We start from the raw sequence: 26,748 nt of genomic DNA, 5'->3' as shown, positions 1-26,748 counted from the left end.
GGGAACGGCGGCTGTGAGAGATTCAATCAGACCCTATTGGGGCTGCTGGGGACCTTGGATCAACAACGGCAGGACGATTGGGTGAGTGCCTTGCCAAACCTCCTACAGGCCTATAACAACAGTATACATAGTACTACGGGTTACGCCCCCACTTATCTGATGTTTGGCAGACACATACGAATGCCTACTGACCTGGTCCTAGGAGTGACAGCCGACCAAGAGGAAGCAAGTGTAACGGAGTGGGTGGGGCGCCATCACCAGCGCTTGCATTTCGCCTATGAGCAGGTGTCGAAAAGGATACAGACGGCAGGAGAGAAAAGTAAGCGGTTGTATGATCGGACTGCTAGAGAAGCCCCTCTACTGCCAGGAGAGAGGGTGTTGGTGAGAGATAATCGGCGGCAGGGGAAGGGGAAACTGAGTGACCGTTGGGAGGCCACCCCTTATGTAGTTTGCCGGCAGCAGAGGCCGGGACAGCCGGTCTATACCATCCGGCCAGAAGGGAAGTCAGGCCCCGACCGTGTGGTGCACCGGAACATGATTCGCCCATGCCCTAACTACCCTGAAGCCGTGGAAGAAGTCCCCACGGAACCTGTACCAGCGGCCCCCTGGATTGAAGGTTGGGCTGTGGTACCAGGGAGACCCGTGGTGGCACCACCCCCCGATCGCCCCGAGAGAACCAGAAGCAGCCCCTGAACAAGCTGAGCCCGATTCACCAGTGAGACGATCCCAGCGAGAGAACCGAGGCCGACCCCCTGCCCGCTATGGGGAGTGGACAGCCCGAGGACGTTCTAGGGACTAGAACGGATTGGCGGGGGAGGATGTCACAAGGTGACGATCTTTAGGGGCGGAACCAAAATTCGGGAAGTTTGGTTCCGCCCGGAAGTGTTTCCTCCCGCCCGGACCGGAAAAACAGAACACCGGAACTTCCGGTAGCGCCGTAAGAAGGAAAATCAGGGAATTCGATGCACCTGTGCCTAGTTAGGGACAGCGGTTGGTGATTGGAGGATACGCTGGACAAGGCAGTACTTAAGGCCAAGTTATTTCACAGTCTGGGAGTTCTTTCTGGTGTGTGTGAAGCACTGTGTTGTGCCCGTCTTGGTGTGCTGCTGGTGGCTGTCGGCTGTCTAACTCTCTCTCTCCCTCAGGCTGGAATTGTATGATTGTGAAGACATCGTGAACCTTAAAGGTTGAGAAGTGAACGGATTATACGGCGAACTGAGACGACGTGAAAAAGGGGATTGGAAGCGGCATTGATGTGAGTACTAAGAGCCAGTCGAAAGTGCCCTGTATATTGACCTGGCGTTGTGTAGATCTCTCCAGGAGGAGGAGGGCGGCCCTACCCCTAATATAGCGTGGTGGGAGAGCCGAAGGAATACTTATTGAAGTAGTCACAACGACGACATCACTAGCTAGGCCGCATATTCCATCGCCAGATCCGAACCAAGCGAAGTGAAGGAAGACTGGTGTCCTTTTCGTACACTGAGTGTGGTGGGTGAGTCTTCATGCTGTGAAAACCTATAATTTTGACGTGGTGCTGTATATTGCTGTGGGCTGCTGTGTATTGCCGTGTGTCCTGTCAGATAAACCCCCGCCTTCACGCACTTCGTCGCGCGGGAGGACAAGGAGACTGCTGGTCCTAGCCTAGTTCAGTACAGTATATGTTGTGAGCGTGCTTCAGATCTCCGGAGATAGCACGGTACGCTGTGTCCAGCCCAGAGGTGAAAGCCATCCAAAGCAGAGTAACTGTGCTTTGTGTCCAAGTTGATACCTGTGGAGAGGAAAGGAAAGAGAGAGTGAGTAACACAAGGAGAACCAGAGGGAACCTGTACTTACAGTACGCTGTGTCCAGCCCAGAGGTGAGAGCCATTCAAAGCAAACTAACTGTGCTATTGTGCCTAAGTTGATACCTGTGGAGAGAAAAGGAGAGAGAGTGGGTAACACGAGGAGAGACCGAGGAAACCTGTACTTACGCCGCTGCCTGTGGAGAAAGAGAAAGCGAGTGAGCACCCAAGGAACGAACTGTGTGAACCAGTACTTACTGTGAGCTGTAATCAGCGAAGAGGTGAGAGCAAAACCAAGCTGAACTAACTGTGCCTGTGGGTCCCAGCCGTTGCCTGTGGAGAAAGATAAAGAGAGTGAGCACCCAGAGAACGAACTGTGTGAACCAGTACTTACTGTGAGCTGCAATCAGCGAAGAGGTGAGAGCAAAACCAAGCCGAATTAACTGTGCTTTTGTGTCCCAGCCGTTGCCTGTGGAGGAAGAGAAAGAGAGTGAGCACCTCGAGAACGAACTGTGTGAACCAGTACTTACCGTGAGCTGTATTCAGCGAAGAGGAGGAAGAAGGAGGGCGCTACTGATACCTAAGACTCAGGCCGGGGCCCGAGTCCCACGCCCCGGATCCCCGTGGCCCCCTTGCTCCCTGACCTCTTCCCGGCCATAGCCCATCTGGAGGGCCGAGTCAGAGTTTAGTTTTAATTGCCCTTTCCCTATTCCCCAAGCTATTTTTAAATATTTAAATAAAGATTGTTTTATCACTTACTTGTTCTCGTGTTGTTTGGCCATTGGGTTGGCTTTGGGGACCTCCTCGAGGTGGAAGTTGAGAAGGGGTGTGGCTTAGTCAAAGCATAGCCAGCCCCTGGGTGTGATACATTTCATTGAATTTCATAAACCATAGGAGGTCATTCAGTGTAAACAAATTCAATTCAATCAAGTTACATATTAAACAAAAGGAGATTGGAGTGCTAAGTGTGTGTGTGTGTCTGTGTGTGTGTCTGTGTGTGTGGTTCAGATATATCCTATATTACGGGGACAAAATGTCTCCACAAAGATGGCAATATCCAAAATCCTTCTCCTATGGGGAAACTTTTTGGTACCCATGAGGAAACAAGCTTAAAACTCATACAGAATAAAGTTTTTTTGAAAATCCAAAACTGCAGAAATTCTCCTGTGAGGGGTAGGTTAGGGGTGAGGGGGTAGAAAATGCAGTTTGTACAGTATAAAAACCATTGTGCCTATAAAATGGAAACCCAGCGTGTGTGTGTGTGTGTGTGTGTGTGTGTGTGAAAATTAAATTAAAATTAAAAGATTAATTATATATTTAGTTAGTTAGTTAGTTAGTTAGTTGGTTAGTTAGTTACATTTTCTGTGGCATAATAATAACAGCTTTATTTAAAAATTAATCTTTTGAATTTAAAAAATGATGATTAGCCATTTTAACCTTGAATGTGCACAACTTAAGGGGTCAACCGCAATTATTATTATTATTATTATTATTATTATTATTATTATTATTATTATTAAATAAAACTACTTTTTTGTAATTTTATTGATATATATTGAACAATGGATTTTAACTGAGAAACTTAAATTTCTGTCCTTTTCTTCATTGCAAAAAAATTAAATAAAAAATTTAATTAAGAAAGTAAATAAATTACACATTTAAACAGAACTAGAAATTAAATAGAAATAGAAATTAAATTTTACTAACTAAAAAAATGGCTTTAAATAGGAGAGTATAGTGATCCATCATCTCCTTCACTCTCTCTTGCTAGTCATTTTATCCTTGTGATACTTGAAAATGAGCTGTAGGCTTTGTTTTTCATGCGATTATAGTTTCTAGAAGACCACAATCCATGACTGTTCATGTGAGCCCATCTTTAGAATGAGGATACTTGACTTTGCAACCAGAAGCAAGCTGGGCTCACTAAAATGGAAGTAATGGGCATTTCTCTTCACCATCCAGATTCTTTGATGTGTGTCGTCCCCTCCATGTCTGAATCCTCTCAGGGAGATGTGGAGCTCTCTCTCATCCTCAAACTGCCTTTTCCTGCTGAGTACAGATAAGACCACCCAAATAAACAGCAAAGCATTGAAGTGTGTGGTTGCTTAACTGATGCATTTTTGAAACACTCCTCATATTTGCAGTTCCATCATCTATTTATAGACTGTTTTTGCTCCGATCTGAGTGAAAGTCCTTGTTTAGTATTATGCACTTATGAAATATTATTTGTTTTTTACAACTACTTGGTCTGGTCCTCGAATTTGACTGACTCCCAGTCTCAGTGCATTTTACAGTGACTCTTTCTGCAAATGACATTGTTACACCAGTAGGTGGCGATGAGTTACTATCTTTATGAATGAGTCATGAATCATTCCCTCTACCAATTCACTTTCTTATACCCCAAAAATATGTACTCTTATTATGAACATAGATTTAGTATAGAGAATAGAGATTTTAGAAAATACATTTTGGACATACTACTGTGTCATAAATTTGCACTCTGAGTTACATGCATTATGTCATCACAAACCAGCCTAAATGAGAAAAAATTATAACTGCTCACTCTTAAGCGCAATTTATTGATTACCAATGTTTTGGCCAAAACCTTGTCGTAAACCAGCCTTTCAATCATTCTGTCAAAGGTTTTCATGTCCACTTAAACACTTGGGCAAAATGCAGGAAATATGTCATGGAAGTATTTGGACAGGCCCTATGAGTCACTGAATCATTCACTCAACCGATTCATTCCAAAAAAAAAGAAGAAAGGAACACCATTGCTGTACTTTGCTCAGTTTGATGTTTCTGCCTTGCCTTCGTTTGATACTATTTTCACTGGTGGTGCAAAAATAGACTACATAATTGGTGATATTGTGTGTTAAATGGAAGTCACACAAGATTAACGTATTATCTTTGAGCTGTTGTGTAAAAGCAAAATCATATTGGAATATCAGCACAGCTGTGATTGATGGTTAAGAGAAGCTTGAATTTGTCTGAGCTCAGGCTTTTATTTCCATAGGGTTTGATCTCGTATTTGCCTTGATGAGATTATCTGATTCTCCTTTAGGAGTTGCTGCCTGGATCAATACCCTGATTGACATGTCCACACTTGGGAAAGAGAGCCATACCTCTGGCACTGCTGCCTGTGTTTACCCCATCTGCAAGCCTCTAAATCAAGAAGAGATAAAGGAGGGGAGTCCTGGTACCCCCTATAAAGAGAAGGCCAGAAGAAATAATGAGAAGACTGTATGTCAGAGGTGCTTCAGAGTTCCAATCAACCAATTCAAATCACTCCCTGAGATAACAAATGAGGTCTTAACCCCTGCTACAGCGTCTTTGGGTTTTTTCTTTTTTATAGCAAAGCAAATATGTAAGGACTAATGCGTGGGCTGCAACTTAAATGCCTGTCGTCGTTTCGCTAGTAGCTCTAAATGTTGTTTGATGCACAGAGGTTTTATAGTTGTTGTGAATACAAAAAGAGGGAGAACGACACCAGTCAATATGTCAACTGGCATCAGACCATCATTTATTACATTAATAGGATTTGAGTGATTATATTTTGTATTTAAATTAATATAATATTACATATTTACATATACAGTGCTTTGCTTTGTCAAATATTTTGAATATTAACATCTCTGCTTAGCAAAGTAAATGAATTTGTAATGGATTTGTTTTAATTTTGGATATATTTTATTATGATCCCATTGTAGTTCTACAAGGTTTGAATGATTCCATGTGAATCACATTCATGTGAGAGTCTTTAACATTTTAAGTCTCTCCAGATTTTTAGGAGAGACAGACCTGAGGCTTCTTGAAGCTGTAAATGTAAGAGCAGCACTGTTAATGAGAAACTATAAAGTGATTATGAATTTTGTTGCTGTTATAGCCTATTGCTGATGTTGCTTCTTGGTCATTGAGAGGACTAATATAAATGTTTCCAGAGACAAAGGGTTAGTTTATTTATTTATTTATTTATTTTCTTCACTCTGCGCATTTATGACAGTTTTGTGGGTCACTACAAAATTGATAAATCAAAAGAGCTAATTTGAAATGTAAGAGCATGTGGCCTAATATACCTGAAAACAACAGAGCCATTGCTACACATTAAAGAGCAGTATGAAATAATGATTCATAGTGGACCCTGGACTAATGAATAGTTTTATGCACATTGTGTATTCTACAAAGCTCTGTTTCATCTCTTGCACTCTTCAGTAAACTCCTCAACGGTTCAGTCTGTGCATTGTTTCTTGCATCATTCCTCCTCTGCAGTACATTTTCATGTCTTCACCATAAACTCCTATTCAATGCTTTTTGAAGTCTTTTTGAATGCTCACCAAGGCTCTATTTATTTTATCAAAAACGCAGTAAAACAGTAATATTGTGAAATATTACAATTTAAAATAACTTTGCAATTTTTGTAAATGTAATTTATTCCTGTGATACAAAGCTGAATTTACAGCATCATTACTCCAGTCTTCAGTGTCACATGATTCTTCAGAAATCATACTAATATGCTGATTTGCTGCTCAAGAAACTGTCATTATCAATGTTGAAAACTATTGTGCTGCATAATATTTTTGTGGAAAAGGATTCCCTGATAAGTAGAAAGATCAAACATTGTCACATTATAAATGCCTTTGCTGTCATTTTTTTATTATTTAATGCAAACTTGCTGAATAAAAGTATTATTTATTTCTTCACAGCATTAATTGAACATGGGTGAATTATAAATAATTTCACTCCTTTGGTTTGAGCAGATATTGAGATTTTTGTTGTGTTCACCTAAATTAAAAACTGGCTATTAAGACAAATTTCAGGTTTAGCTTCATTTTCCTTTGCCTAAATGTATTGCCACTGTAAAAATATTATATGTTATAAGTAACAAAATGTAAGTGTCTGAGCTTGACTGGAGCGGATTTCCAAAAAAAAAAAAAAAAAAAAAAAAATATATATATATATATATATATATATATATATACATATATATATATAATTTTACAGAAATACACCATACAAAACATATTTATTTTTAAGAGTTACAAACTTCAAAACATTCTGCTTGACAGGAATGACCCTCTTGCCTAGTCTAGTGAGGAGCAGCAGGCCTGTGGCAGACCAGCAGACCTTTACAGTCACTGGCATGAGGTTGCCCTTGGCAGATGGCACTCTGTTTGCTCTCATCCTGAGCTCTGGCAGCTGAATCTTTCCCTGAGGTTGTTGTGAAATGGCATGACATGTCCCTTCTCTTCACTCTTCAGTATCCCAAATCCCCGTCATCAGCATCAGGTCTAGGTCAGTCACTCTCTGCTCACAGTACTGCACTCGGGTCAGAGAGTACAGGTGGTTTGCTCACTAATCTGTCCAGATAATGATATATTAGTGATCAGCCGTGTCTTTGACAGTCCCTAGAGACCGGGCTTGTTAAGGACATGTAGAGGACAGTCTGTTTCCTCTCTGCTACATCCATGGAAAAAATCTGAATTGGCAGCACAGCTGATATGCATTTCTAATTTGATATTCAACAAATAATTACGCATAGGAGAGTGAGGGTGCACTTTGACTTTCAGAAAACTCTCAAGCCTCAAGCTTATCAAGAGGAAAAACTAAATCAAAAGTACAAAAGGGGCACACTGCACACAGTTTGTCTGCATCTAACAGACTAGTGTAATTTTATCCACCGCCTATTTTTGAAACATTACAATTCACACTCTTCACAAATAATTTATGTATCTAGATAATGATACTAGCAAAAAGCTAATTAAAATAATTTTTTAACACTTGAGTGTTTGTTTAAAAATGTGTGTGCTTCATAATGATACTAGTATCTAGCTGTGTGTGTGAAGGTAAAACTGCTTGTCTCTAAAGAGTGTTCTCTTGACATGTTAGCGTTATTCAAAGCACTTTGCCCCTGTTTCTTTATTTTAAGTACAGTAATGACTATTATGAGCTCTGCAACTGAAATCGTTCAAGTTTACCTCTGTGAAGTTGTTTTTAAAAAATAAAGATCTGACATCATCATTATCTTCGATTGCTACTGCCCTTGTTAAATTATTCTCAATTATTCTCCAGCTTTGTTTCTAAGGTGCTATTTCACAAAAGTGTCAGCCAAATGAGTAGCCTTTAAATCTAAAGAGATACAAGATAAACAAAAAGTAACACATATTTTCTTGAAAGTATCTGTGTTATTGAATGAATCTTTTAAGTGAACGAATCATTTTGTGTGCTCACTCATTTATTGAAAAAAATATATATTATTTGTTTTGTAATGAAAATGTGTTCAATGCTGAAATACATTCTTTCTATCTATCTAGGAATTATGTTACTTCTATCTGTTAGGAATTACTTTACTTCACCTAAACTGTTGAGCTAGGTATAAAAATGTGAATATAGCGCTTTGCATAGTCCCTGGAGGTCTTTCTCTGTCTTCTTTCTCTGTGGAAGAGGTGTGTTTGTGTTTGTGTGTGTGTGTGTGTGTGTGTGTGTGTGTGTGTGTGTGTGTGTGTGTGTGTGAACGTGAAAGTGCACTACTGCCACCTACAGAACACATGGCTCTTCCAGCAGCCGCAAGACAGACTCACTCCCTTTGGGCCTTATTAAAGCCTTATTTCCACCCATGAGAGGCAGATAAGCTCCAGTTCACTTCTCCCCATAATTACACTTTTGCTGATTTCTTCAAAAAGATAAAGACGGAGGCCGGAAAAAGGGCAGGAAACTTTTTTAGTGGTTTGCTTTATTGATTGAGATGCTGAAGGCCATTGGGCCATTTCACTGGTTTGGGAGGTTCAAACGAGGGTATTAAGTCATGCCTGTTAAATCTTTCTAATAAAATATTAATTAAAAGAGGAGGTTCACAAGGTATTATTCAGCAACCCTTCCATTGCAAGGACGAACGAACAAGTGTGTGGGAATGATTCGTCTCATTACCTGTTGTAGATTGTCTATGACAGTAGTGATAAAGAGTTCACTTCACAACATAATTAGAGACACAGAAGCTGAAGCAAGACTGCACTGATTTCAAGAAGATGTAAGGCATTGTGCGGGCGAATTGCTTTTATGAGACATGCAGAAAAGTGATTGAAGGACTGTCTTTTAAATGCCAGTTACCTGGTTCATCCTCACTGTTATATTCTGGTAAAACCATATAATACAGCCTATCTCTGTGTTATAATATCCTGCACAGGACTCCAGGCCACATAAACACACAGCTATGAATCCTCATTAAAGCAGTAAAGCTGCTGCTCAATGAAATTTACCTTCCAGTTACCTAATTTCATGACTCAGTGTACCTCAGAGTAAACTTCAGCTGCTTGTTAGCCCATGGTAGAAGCCAACACTTCACTTGCTATATAACTTATGTCCCTCTTCAACTATATAGGCTTGTTTGGTGAATAACTTTAATTGACTTTTATATAATAGTTTGGTCGACTCTTCCACTCATGCTTCTAATATTTTCTGCTAAGGTGGATCGATATAATGCTATCAGTGTGTATTGGAAACATGTGGATTTATTGCTACAGACGAATGGCTAAAGCCAGGGGCATCAAGAACCTCATTTCTGAAGTTGCACCGATTGCAGTCGTGGCTCATTTCTTTCCCCCAGGCTACACAAGATGTGACCACAAGAAGAAAAACCTTTTTTAGAAACTTAGTAATGTATCTCTTGAGTGTAACATGCTATTCTGTTGGTATTCTATTGGCAATGTTTTTATTTAGCATTCAAAATCCAACCTGACAAATTTATTTTAATAAACCAAGCAAACTGCATCTAAACATCACAGCTAAAATAGTATACATTTTCATTATATGGCAAACAGCAGCTCTGATATAAATAAATAAATAAATAAATATATATATATGTGTGTGATTGTGTGTGTGTGTTTGTTTTTGTGTTTGTGTAAATATTTTGAATATTTTTGATAATAATAATAATTGTTTTTTAATGATTATAATATTTTAAAAAAAAAAAAAAAAAATATATATATATATATATATATATATATATATATTATATATATATATATATATATATTTTGATAATAATAATAATTGTTTTTTAATGATTATAATAGTTTTTTTTTAAATATATATATATAATTTATTTGTTTTGTTTTTATAAATTGCTTCATAAGGCTCAGCTCTAACAAAACATATCACACACCGCAGGGGTGTAAAAAGACTTGAGGAAACAACAAAAAAGACTTCCAAATATATATATATTAAAAGACCAGGGAATTGCTGCAATCAAACATACCAGTGACTCAGTCCACCAGTATTCATACTGCATCCCCTCTTTCTAAAAAATAATGATCCAAACGTTTGTTTGTTTTTTTCCTTGTCTCTGTACTGATGCAGCTGCAAGTAATTGGCATCATTCATCAAAGTCTTTGTCATTGGTGTAGCCGCACTGGGTAGTACGTTAACGTTAGCTCAAATGATATATAGGGATCTTTAATAATTAATCAGGAATATGATTAATATATATATATCTCGCGTAACAGTTACATTAAAATTACTGAAGATGAAAAATAGGTCAATTGTATATATCAATAACTCATTACAAGGCACTGTAATTTACTCATTAATATGTCAATATTCCATTCTTCATATCAATTAACGTGATATCTTTTACTGGGAATTAATGTAAATCAAACAGTGGTTTGTCCAGCAAACGGCCATAAGATTAACTTATCAACTTCAATAAAGTTATCACTTCTTATAATTCCAGGAAAAAAATCGTTTCTGGCCATGAAACCATTCTCCGTCCTTATAAAATTTAGGTTACTTAAAAGTAACAAATAAGCTTTGTAGCTAAGATCAAACATTTCATTGACTTCGTAATGTGAGCATTTTAGACAGAAGCAATCGTGAATATATTGGCTTTTAATAATTGAACTAATAATACATCAAACTACGATTCACACAGAGTAAATATGCGTTATAACAATACAAACAGTAAAAACAAATACAATACAAAACGAATAACAAAATGAGAGACGAGAGAGAGAGAGAGAGAGTGAGTGAGTGAAAGGGTGAGCGAGAGAAGGTGAGAGAGAGATCATGCAGAGTGGTAGTGCAGTGTGGGGGGATAGAGTACAGTAACCTTTTTGAAAGACAACAAGGAATCAGATCACCTTGAAAAAGGGAATAAACAACCTTAAGCAGCGTTTAAATCTCTATAGGAAATAATACTTGCATGTGGGTATCTTTGTGCCTGCTGAGAGCTGCGTGCGTCGTGCTTTTAGAGCTGGGCGTGTTCTCTCGTGTCTTCCGGGGCGAGCAGACTCGCGCGAAGTTTCAAAGGTTCAACGAACGTGGAGTTACCAAAGAAATAATTCAGAGTTCGTCTCCCTCGTGTAGGGAGAGGCAAATATAAGAATAAAACTTAGTAAAGAAAAGAAAAGAAAAACGGAGATGAAAGCTCCCTAAGGAGCCATCGCGACAGACGTTCTCTCGACGAAGTGCCGAAACAAAAGTGCAACGAGAAAGTTCTGTGTCAGTCTCTTATGGAGCGACTGGGTTCACGCCTCTGTTTGCGCGAACAACCAATGGACGTCCACGATCTGAAGCGGGAAAAAGTTTCTTTGTCTCTGGGGAGACACCCACTCGAGTGAGTTATGGTGTTGTCAGAATTCAGCAATTATATTCCAGCAAGATGGTAATTCCAGAATAATACATTTTACTGTAATTTCCTATGTATGAGTGGTTCGGTCAAGGCAAGACGGTTAAACAGATACCAAAAATGACAGGTAAAGGTAGGAGAAACATAAAGTTACATTCATATGCAGAATTACACACATTTAAAGTTTGATTAACACAAAATTGTAGATACTCCAATTTGATATGGAAGACATCTAAGCACAAAAAGGAAATACAGTCAATACATTTAGAATATATTTACTTTCCTTTTTCCTTACAAGAATTCCTAGCGAGCTGGGCTTTTTCTGTTTCTCCCAGTTTGGGGTAATAAAGTTTTACGATCTGGTCAGGAATTTTAAACCCAGCCATGCTGGCACCAGGCCGGCCATTCAGCTTGCAGAGAGTTTGATTTACCTGCATGAGTTCAGGGGCTAAAAGCTTTGGGTTTTAGCCAAGGAATGTGCATTGTTTTAGATTCAACGAGCCATGATTCATTAATTCAGAACCAATGAATGAATGAACTGCTCATACGCTACATTGGTGTAAAAGGCAGGACAGATTTAGGACAAATGGAGAGTGATCAGTTCCTTTATTATCTTCTGGATGCACTCTCCTATGATACTGGTAGTCATAATGTCAATAATCTAAAACAGATCATTTAGAGATGATTAAACAAATATTCAAATGAATAGTTAACCCCAAAATTGAAAAATTGCATTCACACAATGTTAATTGATGGATTATGTGTGTTACTTGTGGATTATTGTGATGTTATTTTATACGCTATTGGACTCTCATTCTGACGGCACCCATTCACTGCAGAGAGTCCATTGGTGAGCAAGTGAGGTAACGCTAATTTTCTCTAAATCTGTTGTGAAGGTTAGTAAATATTCAGCAAATTTTCATTTTTGAAATAATTAAAAGCTTTTAAAAGGTCACAGTGCTTATTTTTCAGGTTGAAACGGAATCCTAATTTGAATGATTGAATGAATAATCCTCATTACATTTTATTTATAAAGACATTATTAATATTTTTATGAATTAATTTATGAATTTACTTTTTCAACGACTCCATCAGATGCCTAAATTATTCATTCCACTGCTGAACCTCATGTACAGGAATGTGGATTACGGCTAATCACACTCATTTTGCTATTCCAAGATAAAAAAAATAATGTTCTATACAGTATATTATTACAATGATTCAGAAATGTAGAGGCTCACATACCTTTTATTGTTTATCTACATAATCATCCACCAGTAAGATTTTCTTAAACGCTCTTAGAATGAATAACAACTAAACAGACAAAAAGTACAGTAAATAAGGTGAGTTTTATTCTAAATCTGTCTGTGAAAATGAGCTGCTAACCCCCATTGTGAAGAATACAATTGTTTAGGTTTAGCATTCATGCTAAGATTCATTGATTCATTCAGCAAGGGAGCACTGCACAAAGCTCACCCAACCAAATATGATAAACAGAGCATGGGTAAATGCAATCACCTTCCCTGTTCAGATCCCTTTGTCAGAGGAGTGACTATACATGCATGTTTTCACCTGAATGTGATGTCACTTCTCATCCCATCTCTTTCAGTCTCTACATGCAATCACAAGTTTCTGGGCAACTTTCACTCTCTGTGAGAGTGGCCAGCAAACAGTGACACCAGCACCTAAAATACCATGACCATTAAATTTTCATGAGATACAAATGTTTTCCTCCATGCGTGCTAAGCTTGCTGTACTGCCTCCTGCAGAAACAGACAAAATTGTGCAGTGTACCAGACAGGGCACCCCTTCCACAACCTCTCTTGTGTGGGAATGCTTTTGTTTGTTGGTGCAGAAGGGACAACTGGAAGGTCTGAACTGCTTCAGTATGTGTTCCTGAGCAAGAAAAAAACCTTTTCTGGCCACCTCTGCTGGATAAATACATACTTTTTACCTGTCAGACGATATGAAAATGTAATATCTTGCCTCTTTACAAATACAGAGTTCTGGCATGAAACTCTGATGGTGCAGTCCGATAGGTCTAACTTAATCAGACGTAATGACATCATCACATGGCACAGCTGATTGGTTCTCTCCTGTATTGATAGCCAATGAGTTTGCTGCTCAACATTCAAATATATGACTAGAGCTTGCCGTAGCAGTGCAACTTGCTTCAGAAACCCTCCACCTTCCCCAGCTCCACCTGTATAGATCTGCTACAAGGTGATTCATGTATGCTATACGGGGGTTATTTTATGTATGTTATATTTGCAGCAGCAATATTTCTTACATGCTCACAGCAGCATGTTGTGGATGTACTGGCAGTAGCAAGTCTCTGTACTTGCTCTGCTAACGCGTAGCAGATCTATTCAAGACCAAATACATAAACATTGTCATGTACATTACCATGCCAATTCCTCCAAGAGTTGTCATGACAGAAATACATACATAGTCAGTATAAGCCCTGAATGAGATCTGACCCTGCATGCAGAGGACAAGTTGTTTTGAGTGATATAACAGTGAATTGGTCAGCCATGGTGGCGTCTGTGACCAGTCAGGGTTCTGGAAAACACAAATGAAAGACACTGATGTGACTTGAAGGCAGAAAGCTGCAGTGCCATTGGGCTTTCACCAAACTTTTATTTTTATTTTTTTTATAATTATATACTAAAATGTACATGAAAAAAAATTATAATAATATATTATAATATAATTGCTTTAATAGATAATATATATTTAATTATATAATTGTTTTGCTTTGCTGGCAGTTAAGAAACAGGATGTTAACCGGACCATATGTTTATAACGTAACAAATAAAACCAGACAATGCTCAGAGGATCTATGCAGACATAATCAAACTGTCAGCTGGGGAAAGCATTAAAAAAAAATCAAAGTCAGCTTCCTACGCACTTCATGTTCTCATATACCCTCCTCTGTTTTTACTAACATTTGCCTAATACAAGACCACCCCTGTCATTACAAATAAGCAATTGCTATTTGTTTGACTTCAGAAATGCCTCCTCTTTGACAATAATAGCTCTCTTTGGGTCTATGGTAATGATAATCAGCGTCTTAAGGGACAATTTCTGGGCTTTCATTTTATACTGATGGACCCTCTAGTATTGTAATCATACATAATGATACAAGAAACGCTGAGACAGAGGAAGTGCACTGTATGAAAATTGCTTTGAGAAGATCTCCCTTTCACTTAACAACCTATGAGAACAAATATATTTGTGCTTTTCTCCTCAAGGGAAATAAGAGGGATTTAATGTATCCTATAATGTCTAATGTGGGATGGATGCATGCTGCTAATCCTTATAAAGTCCTAAGCCATTTCCCATAAACATGAACAGTACAATGTGTTTTATAGTGGTGTCTTATGTGTTGCAATGTTCTCTTAATAAATAACTGTTGGTAATGAAATGTTTGATTTATCATTGTGTGAGAAAAGCAGACTGTCAAATGTGCCAGCTAAAAATACAATGGTTTGACAAAAGTCAACAGATTAATCAATAATCTTATTATAGCAGTGTGTATGTACAGTAATAAAGCAGCACGGATGTTTGCTTTCAAAAGAGTGTCACATATTATGGTTGTATATACAGACTGTCTTGGGATTTTATTATATTAAAAAATAATTTAGTTTAGTTAATTGGACAGCCATTTTAAGTAGGAGTACATTTCAAGGTCAAGTGTAAATTATTATTATTATTGTATTTATTTATTTATTGTAACATTAAAACAATAAAAATATACACTTCGAAATTTGGGAGTCAGTAAGATTCGTGTTTATTTTTTTAATTTTTTTTAAGACTTGTTTAAATTAAAAAAAAAATGTTTAAAATGCATTAATAGTTTTATTTAGCAAGGACGCTGATGAAAAATAACAGTAAGACTATTAGAATGTTACAAAAGATTTAAAATGATTATTAGAATCATTTCTGAAGGATCGTGTGACACTGAAGACTGGAGTAATGATGCTGAAAATTCAACTTCATTACAGGAATAAATTACATTTTAATAAACATTAAAATAGGAAACAGTTCTTTTAAATTGCATAGTATTTTAAAATATCACTGTCTTTGACCAACTTCTATTTAAAAAATAAATAAATACATAAATAAATAAATAACCTGACACAATTACATGGTGATGAGCTGTATTTGCCCTCAGGGGAGCAGGAACTGAATACAAACACAAGGTCAAAACTTTAAGCTTTTATATTTTGCGTCAAAGTATGGCTCAAGAAGAACTGAGTGTTCTTTGATCCACTTTGCTTTTGTTTAAATCACATTACATTAGTACTGGAATCACTGGGGGAAAACATTCCTTCACTCACAAAGTGCACTCAAGACAGGATTCCTGCATCTTAATAACCTTCTACTTTAATTCTGGAACCTTGTTATCCAACCAAAATTGCTGTTGTGAATATGAAAATTACTCAGCAAGGCAATGTATCTCTCACTATGTAGTTATCAGAGCGCTCTTCTGAGTCTTTATGCTCTGCTGGTCTTCCTGCGAGTGATGGCCTCTAGTCCATTAATTACCTCCACAAATAATTGCTGTTTCCAACACTCTCGCTGGCATGCAAAACTGTCGTCTCACTTGGGTAATTTCTGCTGACTAATGGATGCATATATTATTAACAATTCACTCGGGCTGACCGATCCAGTGCTCTCTGCTTGGCCCTTGAGATGGACTCACTTAAGATATCATTCATTTTAAATGAAAGCAAGTCTGTCCAATTAAGAAGATGTGTCGTTATATTTAAGCCACCCTATGGGATCAAGCGGTCCGAAGCCGTAACGACACGGAAACTTGAGCAAGACATCTGAGGACCACAATGGCATCCTACCTAAAAGGGGAACAAAGTTTACATATTGCTATAAAGGGACAGTTCATGTAAAAATTTAAGAAATAATCTGTATAAAATCCTAGATATTTATTGCATAACTTGATTTTTTGGCCTTTATCTCAGCGAAATATTATTAAATATATATATATATATATATATATATATATATATATATATATATATATATATATATATATATATATATATATATATATATATATATATATATTTTTTTTTTTTTTAATACTTGCTTGACATTATTCTCGAATTGTTGTAAGATAAACAAAAACAAACAAACAAACAGCAATTAACATCAAGCTTCTTTCTCCGACCACTTGTTTTGCTGCAACCAGATCACTGAATCCATGAACTGAATCCTTCAATCACAACTAAGTTTTGTGAACCTGGTTAACCTGGTTATTTAATTAATTCACTTTATGTAATGTGTTTTTTTTTTTACAACACTATATCTCAGAGCATTGCACATCTCCAGCTGACTCTAGAATCGACTAGAATGGCAAAAAAATCCTATATTATAACCCATCAGGTATGTTCAATTACAACTTTATATATACTGGGACTACCGCACAGACCCACAAATAATAATAATAAAGAAGTTCTTCAATGTTTCTAGCCCTGTGCATCACTTTGTGCTTATAGATCAGCTCTGAGGGCAGGATCTATAATTTAAGATCTGCAGACAAGGAAGTTCAGGATGGGAAAGTGGTGTTGCATTTTTCATTAATTTCAGAGACAGTGAAAGAAAATAGAAGACTTGTCAAAGCCTGAGCCTGAAAGTCTGGAAATGGGGATTAATGCAGAAAAGCGTGTGCTCTTGGGTCTCCTGCGCTGTGCAGGTCTGCCGGCGTTTTACCTTCAGGGCTCCTCTGCTCCCGTGTCTGTACCCTCCTTTGTTGAGCAGTGCACATAGTGAATGATTCAGATGGATTTCTGGAATATATCCACACCAAGCCTAATGCCAGCTTTGAGTCATACTGTGTTTGTTTCTGTTTTTGGAGGTATTTGGTATATTGAGTAACAGAGGCATAACATTCAATTCTGTATTTGCTCACTGCTTTGTTTTCATCCCTTTATGGTCTGAGCAATAAAACTGCTGCAGCCCTATTGTTTTTGGTGGGAACTTTTGCTTATTTTCTAACTTTATTCTTCTTTATATTGTCATTTTATGCTGAAAAGCCACCAGTTTTTGCATGCAGATAATAATAATATTAAATTAACATGCAAATTTTAAATAAAAAGTCATTGGCTTCTGAACAAAAATGTGATATATGAAGATTATTTCCATTTGTAGAGACATTTTCATAACATCTTGAGATGGATATGGGATATTTTCACAGTTAAATATGAGCTGATATCACTGTACAGATGCGGTTATTGATTTTGAGTGTACTTGCATAGCTCATACACACTACATAAGATAGTGATCATGATCATATGAGCAGTCTTCAAACCACTTATTCACACGCGTAACACTGCAAAAATACAGATTCATGAACATCTCATACTTTATATGTCATGTGCACAGGACTTGATATATCTGAACTCATAACTTGAGCGCAGGTCATTGTCACAATCTGGATCTATAGGATCTGTGGAATGGGTAAGTTAAATGCATTTGTTGCCTGCTATTACATTCTTGTCAAGCTCAGTTTATGGGCTTCATAAATTGTTCATGGTCAGTGTCTGATACATACAGAAGTTGCTCCTAAATCAATGCTATAGAATAGAAGGAAGACGTTGTAATTCAGTACAGAATGTGAGATTTCATTTACACCCGCTCAGATGGAGAGGAGAAACAGAAAATAAAAGAGGTCAAAAGGCCACCAAGTGTAATAAAAAATTTACTGAAAATGAAAAAAAAAAATTGTATTGTAAAAACAGGGAAGTTCTGTAATTTCAGATTTCCTTTATTGTGGTCCAGGTTAATGTACATTAAGTGTAAATTCACAGACGTTCTTAAGCAACCATAAAAACTGCATAGTACTGCCATGTGGAAGCTATTTTGATACAACAAATATTTGCCTATATTCCACAAGACCACATAATTACAAAATGTACACACATTTTCCTCTTCAAAAATTTATAGAACTTTAAAAATATGCATATACGTACACATCTGTTGTTATTTTTCACTAGAAAAAAATGGGCTACACACAGGGCATATGGGCCAATGACCAATAGCATAAAATAGATGGGGGTTCGGAATGAAATCATGCATATCCCCCTCAAATGTGCTTTTTGTACCCCTAGGGTTGACACAGGAAGCGTTGGATTAGGCTTATGTGATAACAATCACCATTGTTCACATGTGCTAATGTTTTTAACCCCAGGTAGCAGAATCTGCAATTAGAGAGACACACTGGATGATAAGCATCTGCTAAATGACAATTAGCATCCAATAACATCTGCCTTTTGTCCACAAAGCTACTGATTACCCTTGAATCAGACCAACTGTTGAGCAGACCGTCCTAATGGTGCTAAATAACTTCACATAAATAAAGTTACATGATAATAAATAAAGTTACATAATATAACATTGGTGGGTGATTTTTTTTTTCTATCCAAATTAAATTTCACAATAAATGTCATATATGCTTAAAATGAAAGCACGTTATGATGCTTAGAGAAAATGAGTCGCCAGCACATGGTCATGTGACCAATCCGTTATTGCTTTTTTTCACAGACGTTTCCCACAAGGTCAGATTCTCCATTTCATATCTTAGTGGCACTGTCAGATAAATCATCCATACTTCAAAATACGTAGTCTATGTGATGCATTTGGATCGCATGTACTGTAGTGTTTTATGCTTGATGTTGCTGTTATTTGCTATTAGTTTCTTTCCCCTCTATTACCATTTAAATATCATGAACATATGTTATGTCAGACTTAAAGAGTACATTCATTACCTTTACAATTATGAGATACTTGAGCCTGGAACCTGGATGCTGGAGCCTGCTTAATTAATAATATTAGATTACCTTGATTATTGGTGAGTATTTCGTCCTTTGGACACACAGCTGTGGTAACAGCGCCACCCAGTGATGTGTTTTCAGCCAAACCATATGAGACTAGTTCATCGTGGTTTTATCAGGTCATTCGGATATCTAAGGAAGAAAATGACCTGTGCAGTGACATTCATAACAGATTAATATTATTTCAATATATTCTTGAGATAATGACCCTCCTATTAAAACTTCTTGCACTTGGAGACAGAGGTCAGCATGAGCATAGTCCTGTCAAATAGCACTGACTCTAATGGTGTATTGAAACATTTATGAAGTTGTTGCTTCCTCTTCAGTCGCATACAGTATGTGTGTGCATACTTGTTTCAGCTTTCATCTGAATTCATAAAGCTGTAAAACGTCAAGTAAAATGGAACTTGACTGAACATGTAGAAAGATAAAGGATAAATGGAGGCTGTATTCAGTTGTTTCCTCAAACTTGCACGTGGCGAGAGATACTAAGAGAGCACAAGCAGACCTGTGTCTCACTTCATGTTTTGCTTTTAATTCAGATTGTACAGTTTTCTTCTTCGTTTCGTATTGAAATGTCAGGCATGAGTGCATGAATCTTTGTGTCATATTTTCAAATGCTGTACAGGAAAACAGTGTTGCTGAACCACGCCAGCTGAAGTTTAACACTAAAATCACTGAACATGAATTAGAGGTTAGTAGCCTACCTTGGGGGATTAAAATATTAAATCTAAATGAGGATCATTTTAATGAAATTTGAGTGCTTTCTGTCCTCCCATTGAGCAACTACCACGTTTAAGGTTCAGAAAGGTATAAAGAAATCATTAAAGTATGTCAGTCCAGTGGCTTAACATCAACATTGAATGCACTTCTAAGAATGTTTAAAGAAGGTAAAAATAAACCATGTTCAATTTGTATGTATTGTGCTGGATTTCTTTGCTACTATATGCTATAATTTTGTAGTAATTTCTGCTTAACAGATTGTCCGTTAATGGTACAGAAAATAATATAAATCTACAGAATCTATCTATCTATCTATCTATCTATCTATCTATCTATCTATCTATCTATCTATCTGTCTGTCTGTCTGTCTGTCTGTCTGTCTGTCTGTCTGTCTGTCTGTCAAAATCCTTGAAAATGTGCCATGACAAGACAGATGGTACTTTCCACAAAAAAAGGTAAAACAGGGCCTGAATTCTTATTTTTTTAAACAAATGATCAGTTAAAAGAGATTACGTTTTTTGTTTTTTTCTGTTAGGTTTTGTGTAGCTCTATAAGGCCAAATTCAGGGTGTGTTTCGGTTCAGATTTATAAAGCTTATAAATAAAAGGCTGTTTGCAGTACAACTATTGCTAAGAGAAATACAATGTTTAAAGCTTTCGTTCAGCAGGGGCTTGATAATTTAAAACTACTTTTAAATACACATTTAAATAAATTTTCCATAAATAAATACAGGTTAATAAGACAGGTTCAGTGTTGAGCTTTCGAATGCAGTCAACACTACAATTTGTGTAAAAATGGAATAATATTAAGATCAAATAGTTAAGGAATGGACTTTTTAAAATATATTATTAGGGCTATCATTTTTACAATTTAAATAGGCATTGAAACATTTAGCTGAACGTCAGCTTTTGCTGAAGTTCGTTTAAAAATGGATTTTTGTTGAGCGCATATTTTCATTTTCTTCACAAAAAATAGGTCAAGAACATTTTCTGTTGTTGTTAGTATATTAATTACCACAAGATGGCAGTTGAGCATCAGTTATTGAAGCACTTCACAGTTAATACTGTCCATACCTATGACAAAAGTCACAAGAATCGCAGTGATTTGTAATATTTTCCATCTATCCACGACAGATGTACATCCAGTAAAGATTTAGTTTGTCAGGAGGAAGGTTTTGCAATCACTGACTTGTGTCTCTGCTTTTTTGCACGACTCACAATACACTGCATACATGTGGAGTTATGTCCAAATTCTACTGCTTTGTATAAAGATCCATTTAATTACTGAACAGGAATCACTGCTTTGATCAGTATAGGTACAAGTGGCTGTTTTCAGGGTCAAGTGGATGTGACAAATTCTATTTTCGTTAAAATACTGTAAACAAAACATAGACAATTCATGTGAATATACAAATGTAACTTTAATAACTTAGCCTGTAACTTAAGCAAGTTTTTCGAAAATGGCAACTGTGGTTCCATTATGATGTTTTGGATAAAAGACTAATATACTTTCAAACCCGACATTAACAAAATGTTAGCTTTACATCCTGACTTTTAAATTAACAAAATGCATTGCGTGACAATTCAATCAACGATAAACACTTCATTTTCAGAGCAATCAATATTAGATCCATGTTAATTTATGAAAAAAAATGTTTATGGAATTAGTCATGAAATCAATAACCAAATAGCCAATATTCATATTACAGAAACAAATCAAACTGGTTCTGAAACATTTGTAATTAAATATGTATGCATGAAGCAATTTGATTGGGAAATGACAGAAAATACACTCCACATCATGATTCCCACCACCAGAGTTACCCGACATGCCAAACACTCAATCTATGTCAGCGTGAGGACTGACTGGCCTTCCTATCTAAAGTATCTTATATAAGAAATAGACAACCCATCATGTTAAATCAAGAGTGGTATATTAGTGCATCAGCAAAAAGAGCACACACTTTCATTACCTAGGAGCTCATATTAACTTATATTTCTACTTTTAAGGGGGTCAAAGTACAGCTTGACTTCCATACATCAGCACAAAGCTGGACTGTACACGTGCAGCTCTCCAAATCCTCTGACATGGGTTTGAAAAGCACTTATACGACTCTTCCATTTCAAGATGACAGTTTTTCTCTACTTCCGTACCTCTCCTGAGAGAAAGCTCTGCTGAACATCATTCTTACAGCACAAAGATTCACCTAACCCCTAAATCAAATCACAACAGCCTTGAAATGTAAAACAATTGCACCATTGTATCATAAGCCTCACTTATTTTGCCTTTCTTTTGATGTCTATATGGTTCATTTAAAAAAAAAAGTATTAGTGCAAAATCATTATTGCAACTTTCTCAACATAACACAAACATATAGATCAGCAGCAGTTTCAAGTATGACTAATAATGTTGCACAACACAACTGCGATTCAATGAGTGTGCAAAGGAGAACTGACAAATTTCCTGATGGGAAATGAGCTACACTCTTAAAAAATAAAAGTGCTTAAAGGGTTCTTCACAGCGATGCCATAGAACTATTTTTGGTTCCACAAAGAACCATTCAGTCAAAGGTTCTTTAAAGAACCATTTCTTTCTTACCTTTTTATAATCTGAAGAACCTTCTTTTGCCACAAAGAACCTTTTGTGAAACAGAAAAGTTCTTCAGGTGTGAAAGGTTTTTTATGGAACCATTTAGATAAAAGGATCTTCTATGGCATCGTGAAGCACTTTTATTTTTAAGAGTGTGATGCCGTCACCTTTATCTGAAAACAAACATTGAGTTATTAGCTTGGCAATACTAGGAAGCCAACTAGGAGATATTGTGAACTTAAAAATAGCCTATTAGTTGTTGTAATGTTTTAGTTAATATGTTTTCAATAAAATGAGGACTGATAGCATACAACTCAAAAAGATAATACAGTCACTTGACTGTGGTGTGGCGACTGCAAAAAAAAAACGAACAAACATAAAAATCAACATGCATGGAGCGGTTTGAACTAGCCTCCACTGTATGGCATCCTGTATTGAATATGCACGTGTACTGCACCCCTTGTTTCCTTTTTGAGGAAACGCAAGTGTTGAGGATCAAGTGGCTTTTATTTTAAACAGCACAAAGCATAGAGAACAACAAGTGAGTTCAGAGCATTCTGTTGCGTTTATGGGTTGGGGAGTCTGTGATGACATCGGCGCACTGGACCGAGGTCCGCTTCCTGGTGCCTGCGCTGCCGAGGTGGAGGGCCATCTCCTCTGATATAAAAGTGTTCAAGTCCACATCGTGCAGTCCGTTCCTTCTGCGCCCTGCATTTGAGCTGCCACTGACATGAGTTGGAGAGCCGGGAGTGCTTGAGCGGACGCTGATGCTGGCCATTGCACCACTTAGACCTGGAACCAAAGATGAGATTTAATGCACATGCTTTCACACTTTAAAAACACTGAGCAACTCTGTGTCAACACCACATTCGCTACCCATGAATAATGATACAGCTTAAAGATGTGGTGGGTTTAACTGGCTGTGCTTTTTACAAAAACCTCTAAATAACATGTAGTGAGTACTGTAGGTAATGTGAAGGCAATTTCATGTTTCCAGTGTACTGCAGTGATGCTATGTTTGTACAGATATGAAATGCTGTGCTTGAGAGTAAACCTAAAGGAACATAGAGGTGTACTGTCCTTGTACCTGAACAATGTCTGCCAGCCTATTCAAATAATTTTAATAAGATTGGCAAAAACAAGAATGTTAAATCAACAAATAATATGAACTAATAAAAAAAAAAAAAAAATTTTTGAGATTTCTGTGAGATAAATACATATATCTGCTTGTTAAGTCGTGACGCAAGGAAACGCTGTTTCTGGGTCCAAGCTCTCGTTTCAATTGAAAATACCATCTCGTTTATGAGCACTATTTATTCATATTACACATTTAAGCTAAACTTTTTTTTTTTTTTAAACTTAGTGTACACTACAGTCTCTGTGCTCATGGCATCACAGATACGAATATTTGAACGATTTACAAAAGATGAATCACTGTCTGGCCATCTGGGATTTTGGTATGGAGATAAAGGTTATGATTAGAATTTTCTGATAGTATTACACCACATTGTGTGTGTAAATTAGCACCGTTTGTTGTTTTCTTGTGGTATGACATACGTAGTATTTTTGGACCCAGAAGCGGTGATGACCCGGTCAGACTTAACAAGCGGATAGCATTATATAGTATTCAATAATATCAAAAAAAATAACCACCATATGTCAACTACAAAGTGCAGTCACTAAATGTTAAGACAAATATGCACACTGCCATACACGATCATGCTCAGTCGGCTGTATCTTAACTATGAGTGGGCAGTAATATTTACCATGTAGTGCTATGGCCTCACAGAACGGCTGTAAATCAGTCTCTACAGATGATACTGTGTCTGATGATGGTGGTCGGTTGGGAGACATGACAGTCAGTTTGGGGGCTGCTCTAGAAGTCCTTGGTGGTGGCGCTTTACCACAGAGGAAACTTATCAAATCCTCCCTTCGTATAGTTCTCCTTCGCTTTTTTACCCAGGCCAAAACATCTTTATTACGTCGCTGATGACCAATCTGGATTCCTAAGTCAAAGCTCCTCTTGTGTGCATCTACACTCTCTGTTGAACACATCACAGTCAGAAGCTATTACATATCAAACTTATTGAACAGTGTTGGGCTCTAGATGTGTGTAAACTCAAATATATAACGAGTTACCTTTGTAAAGATTAGTCACTGCTGTTGCAGCGTTCTGAAATGGAGACCACAATGACAGTCCTTGCTGATGACAGACTCTGTCTGCAAGACAGGACAACAGAGATAACTACAATAGCACCAGAAAAGCATTCAGATAGGATTTCTATTGTTAACCTTTACACTGAAGACTAGGAAGCTGATAGAAAATACTTTTTCTAACTGTGCAGACAATACACAATGAATTCCGCTGGTTTTGCAACGGATTAAAAAAAGCAAATTTATTGTTAAAATAAGAAACACTCACCAATTTACACATTCATTCAGCACATCAGCAAGCCTAGGCATTTCATTTCAGACATTTCAAGCAAAAGCTTAACTTAAAAGATACACACACATATACATATATACATATATACATACATACATATATACATACATATATATATACACACACACACACACACACATTAAAGATCCGTTTTATATTAGACTAATACTATTGCATTTGAAACAAACAATAACTACCATATTACTAAATGTTAACAAAAACATGCGCAATGATTTTTGGGTAAAATAACTCTCCCCGAGTTCAGATATCCCCCGTGTTAACTAACCAATGGCTCTGTCTCAAAACGTTTTGAACGTGCCTCTCATGCACAATGGTAGGCAGTTAAGTACACTTGGTTTTGAAACAACCACAATGGGACATAAGCTAGCTCGCTGACCGGCAGGCCGTTATATCAAAATATGTAATTTCATAAGCCTTTAAAACGTAAATGTGATCCACTTAAAAATACACTTCTTCAATACAGAACAGTTTAGCCGAGTGAAAAAAAAAACTCATGTTTAAGGGCTAACTAGCCGGCTAGCCGGTTAGCAAGGCCAATATAACAACAACGAACAAACTGTCAAACACAGCCAGACGGGCGCGGCTAAAGCTAGTTATCATTCACACGGTGAAAAACAAGAATAAAACGCTGCTTTTGGCACTTTAGTGGCCAAATGAGACCGATAGGGGATTTTAAGTCGAAAGGCGTGGTTCAGTCTCGAAACAACGCGTTTACGCGATATTTTTCTAGAAGCAGACGGTCTTTTTAGCCGAGCCACTGAAGACCGGAGGCCGCCGATATGGTCTCTTTCTCTGCGCACAGACCTTTATAAAGTTGCGCCACCGCCGTAGCAGAATTCTGGAAGAGATGCCAGAGTTTCTCCTGGTTCTGGTCCACCTCCTCCTCGGTCGGGTCTTCCCTCTCGGCCTCCACGAGGCACTGGCGCTCCCACTTGGAGAACCAATGTTCGGGTCCGTGTTCGTGGATCTCCGCTTCGCTCTCCTCCTTTTTCTCCTCCATGATGAATACTGGGAAACTTCGGTGAACTTCTGCTCTTTTTCTGAGTGATTTCTTGCTCTCGTTGGTCAACTGGCGCTCTTGAAATCACACACCACCAGATGAATGTCGGTTAATATCATTAGTTCTGGAAGTACGGGTTAGTATTATTAGTTCTGGATCTGCGGGTTTGAATCTTTTGTGACGCCGAAATCTAATTACCCAGGACTGTTGCTGTCCAGCCCGGTTAAAGGGTCGCTTTTGCCCTGCGCAGTTTCAGGCATCCTTTAATGTGGGCGGATCTGATTTAAAACACGCCCGCTTTGTTGTGCGCATGCCCGTGTCAACGCTGTTGCGCTCAGAGTCACACACTGAATAGTTCGCCTAAATACTGTACGTCGTGTATATGTAGCTACGTTAAATGCTAACGTAAGCTTTTTTTAAATGCAAATGATTAATTATTTTTGTAACATTTGCATCTTTCCCTTCAGATAGTTTTTGTCTTTAAACCAATATAATAATGTTCCAGGCATGTTTAAAAATAAATAAATAAAATAAAATATTTGTAGAATACATATCGGCCTATTACTAAAGAATAAGTTATATATATAATTATTTTTTTTTTTTTTGCTTTTGCTTTTATTTTGATCATTTTAGGTCAGATAGAAAGCAACAATAATGTAAATATAGAATCAGAATCAGAAAGAGCTTTATTGCCAAGTGTGCTTACACATGCTGTC

At 37.4% G+C, this 26,748-nt stretch overlaps 1 protein-coding gene across 1 annotated transcript; it reads right to left on the bottom strand.

The window, feature by feature from the left end:
* Window positions 1-21,377: 21,377 nt before the first annotated feature.
* LOC109054596 (UPF0472 protein C16orf72 homolog) lies at window positions 21,378-26,353 on the bottom strand. Its single transcript, XM_042725851.1, has 5 exons — window positions 26,231-26,353; window positions 25,837-26,109; window positions 24,705-24,785; window positions 24,332-24,607; window positions 21,378-23,357 (listed from the first exon to the last, which is right to left on the bottom strand). The coding sequence occupies exons 2-5, from the start codon at window positions 26,030-26,032 to the stop codon at window positions 23,113-23,115; spliced, it is 798 nt and encodes a 265-aa protein (XP_042581785.1). The 5' UTR covers window positions 26,033-26,109; window positions 26,231-26,353; the 3' UTR covers window positions 21,378-23,112.
* Window positions 26,354-26,748: the final 395 nt, after the last annotated feature.

The sequence above is a fragment of the Cyprinus carpio genome, chromosome A3, assembly GCF_018340385.1.
Source record: "Cyprinus carpio isolate SPL01 chromosome A3, ASM1834038v1, whole genome shotgun sequence".
In the NCBI taxonomy this organism is placed as follows: domain Eukaryota; kingdom Metazoa; phylum Chordata; class Actinopteri; order Cypriniformes; family Cyprinidae; genus Cyprinus; species Cyprinus carpio.
Note: the sequence above shows the minus strand (reverse complement) of the source record. Positions and strands in the feature narration are given on the sequence as shown.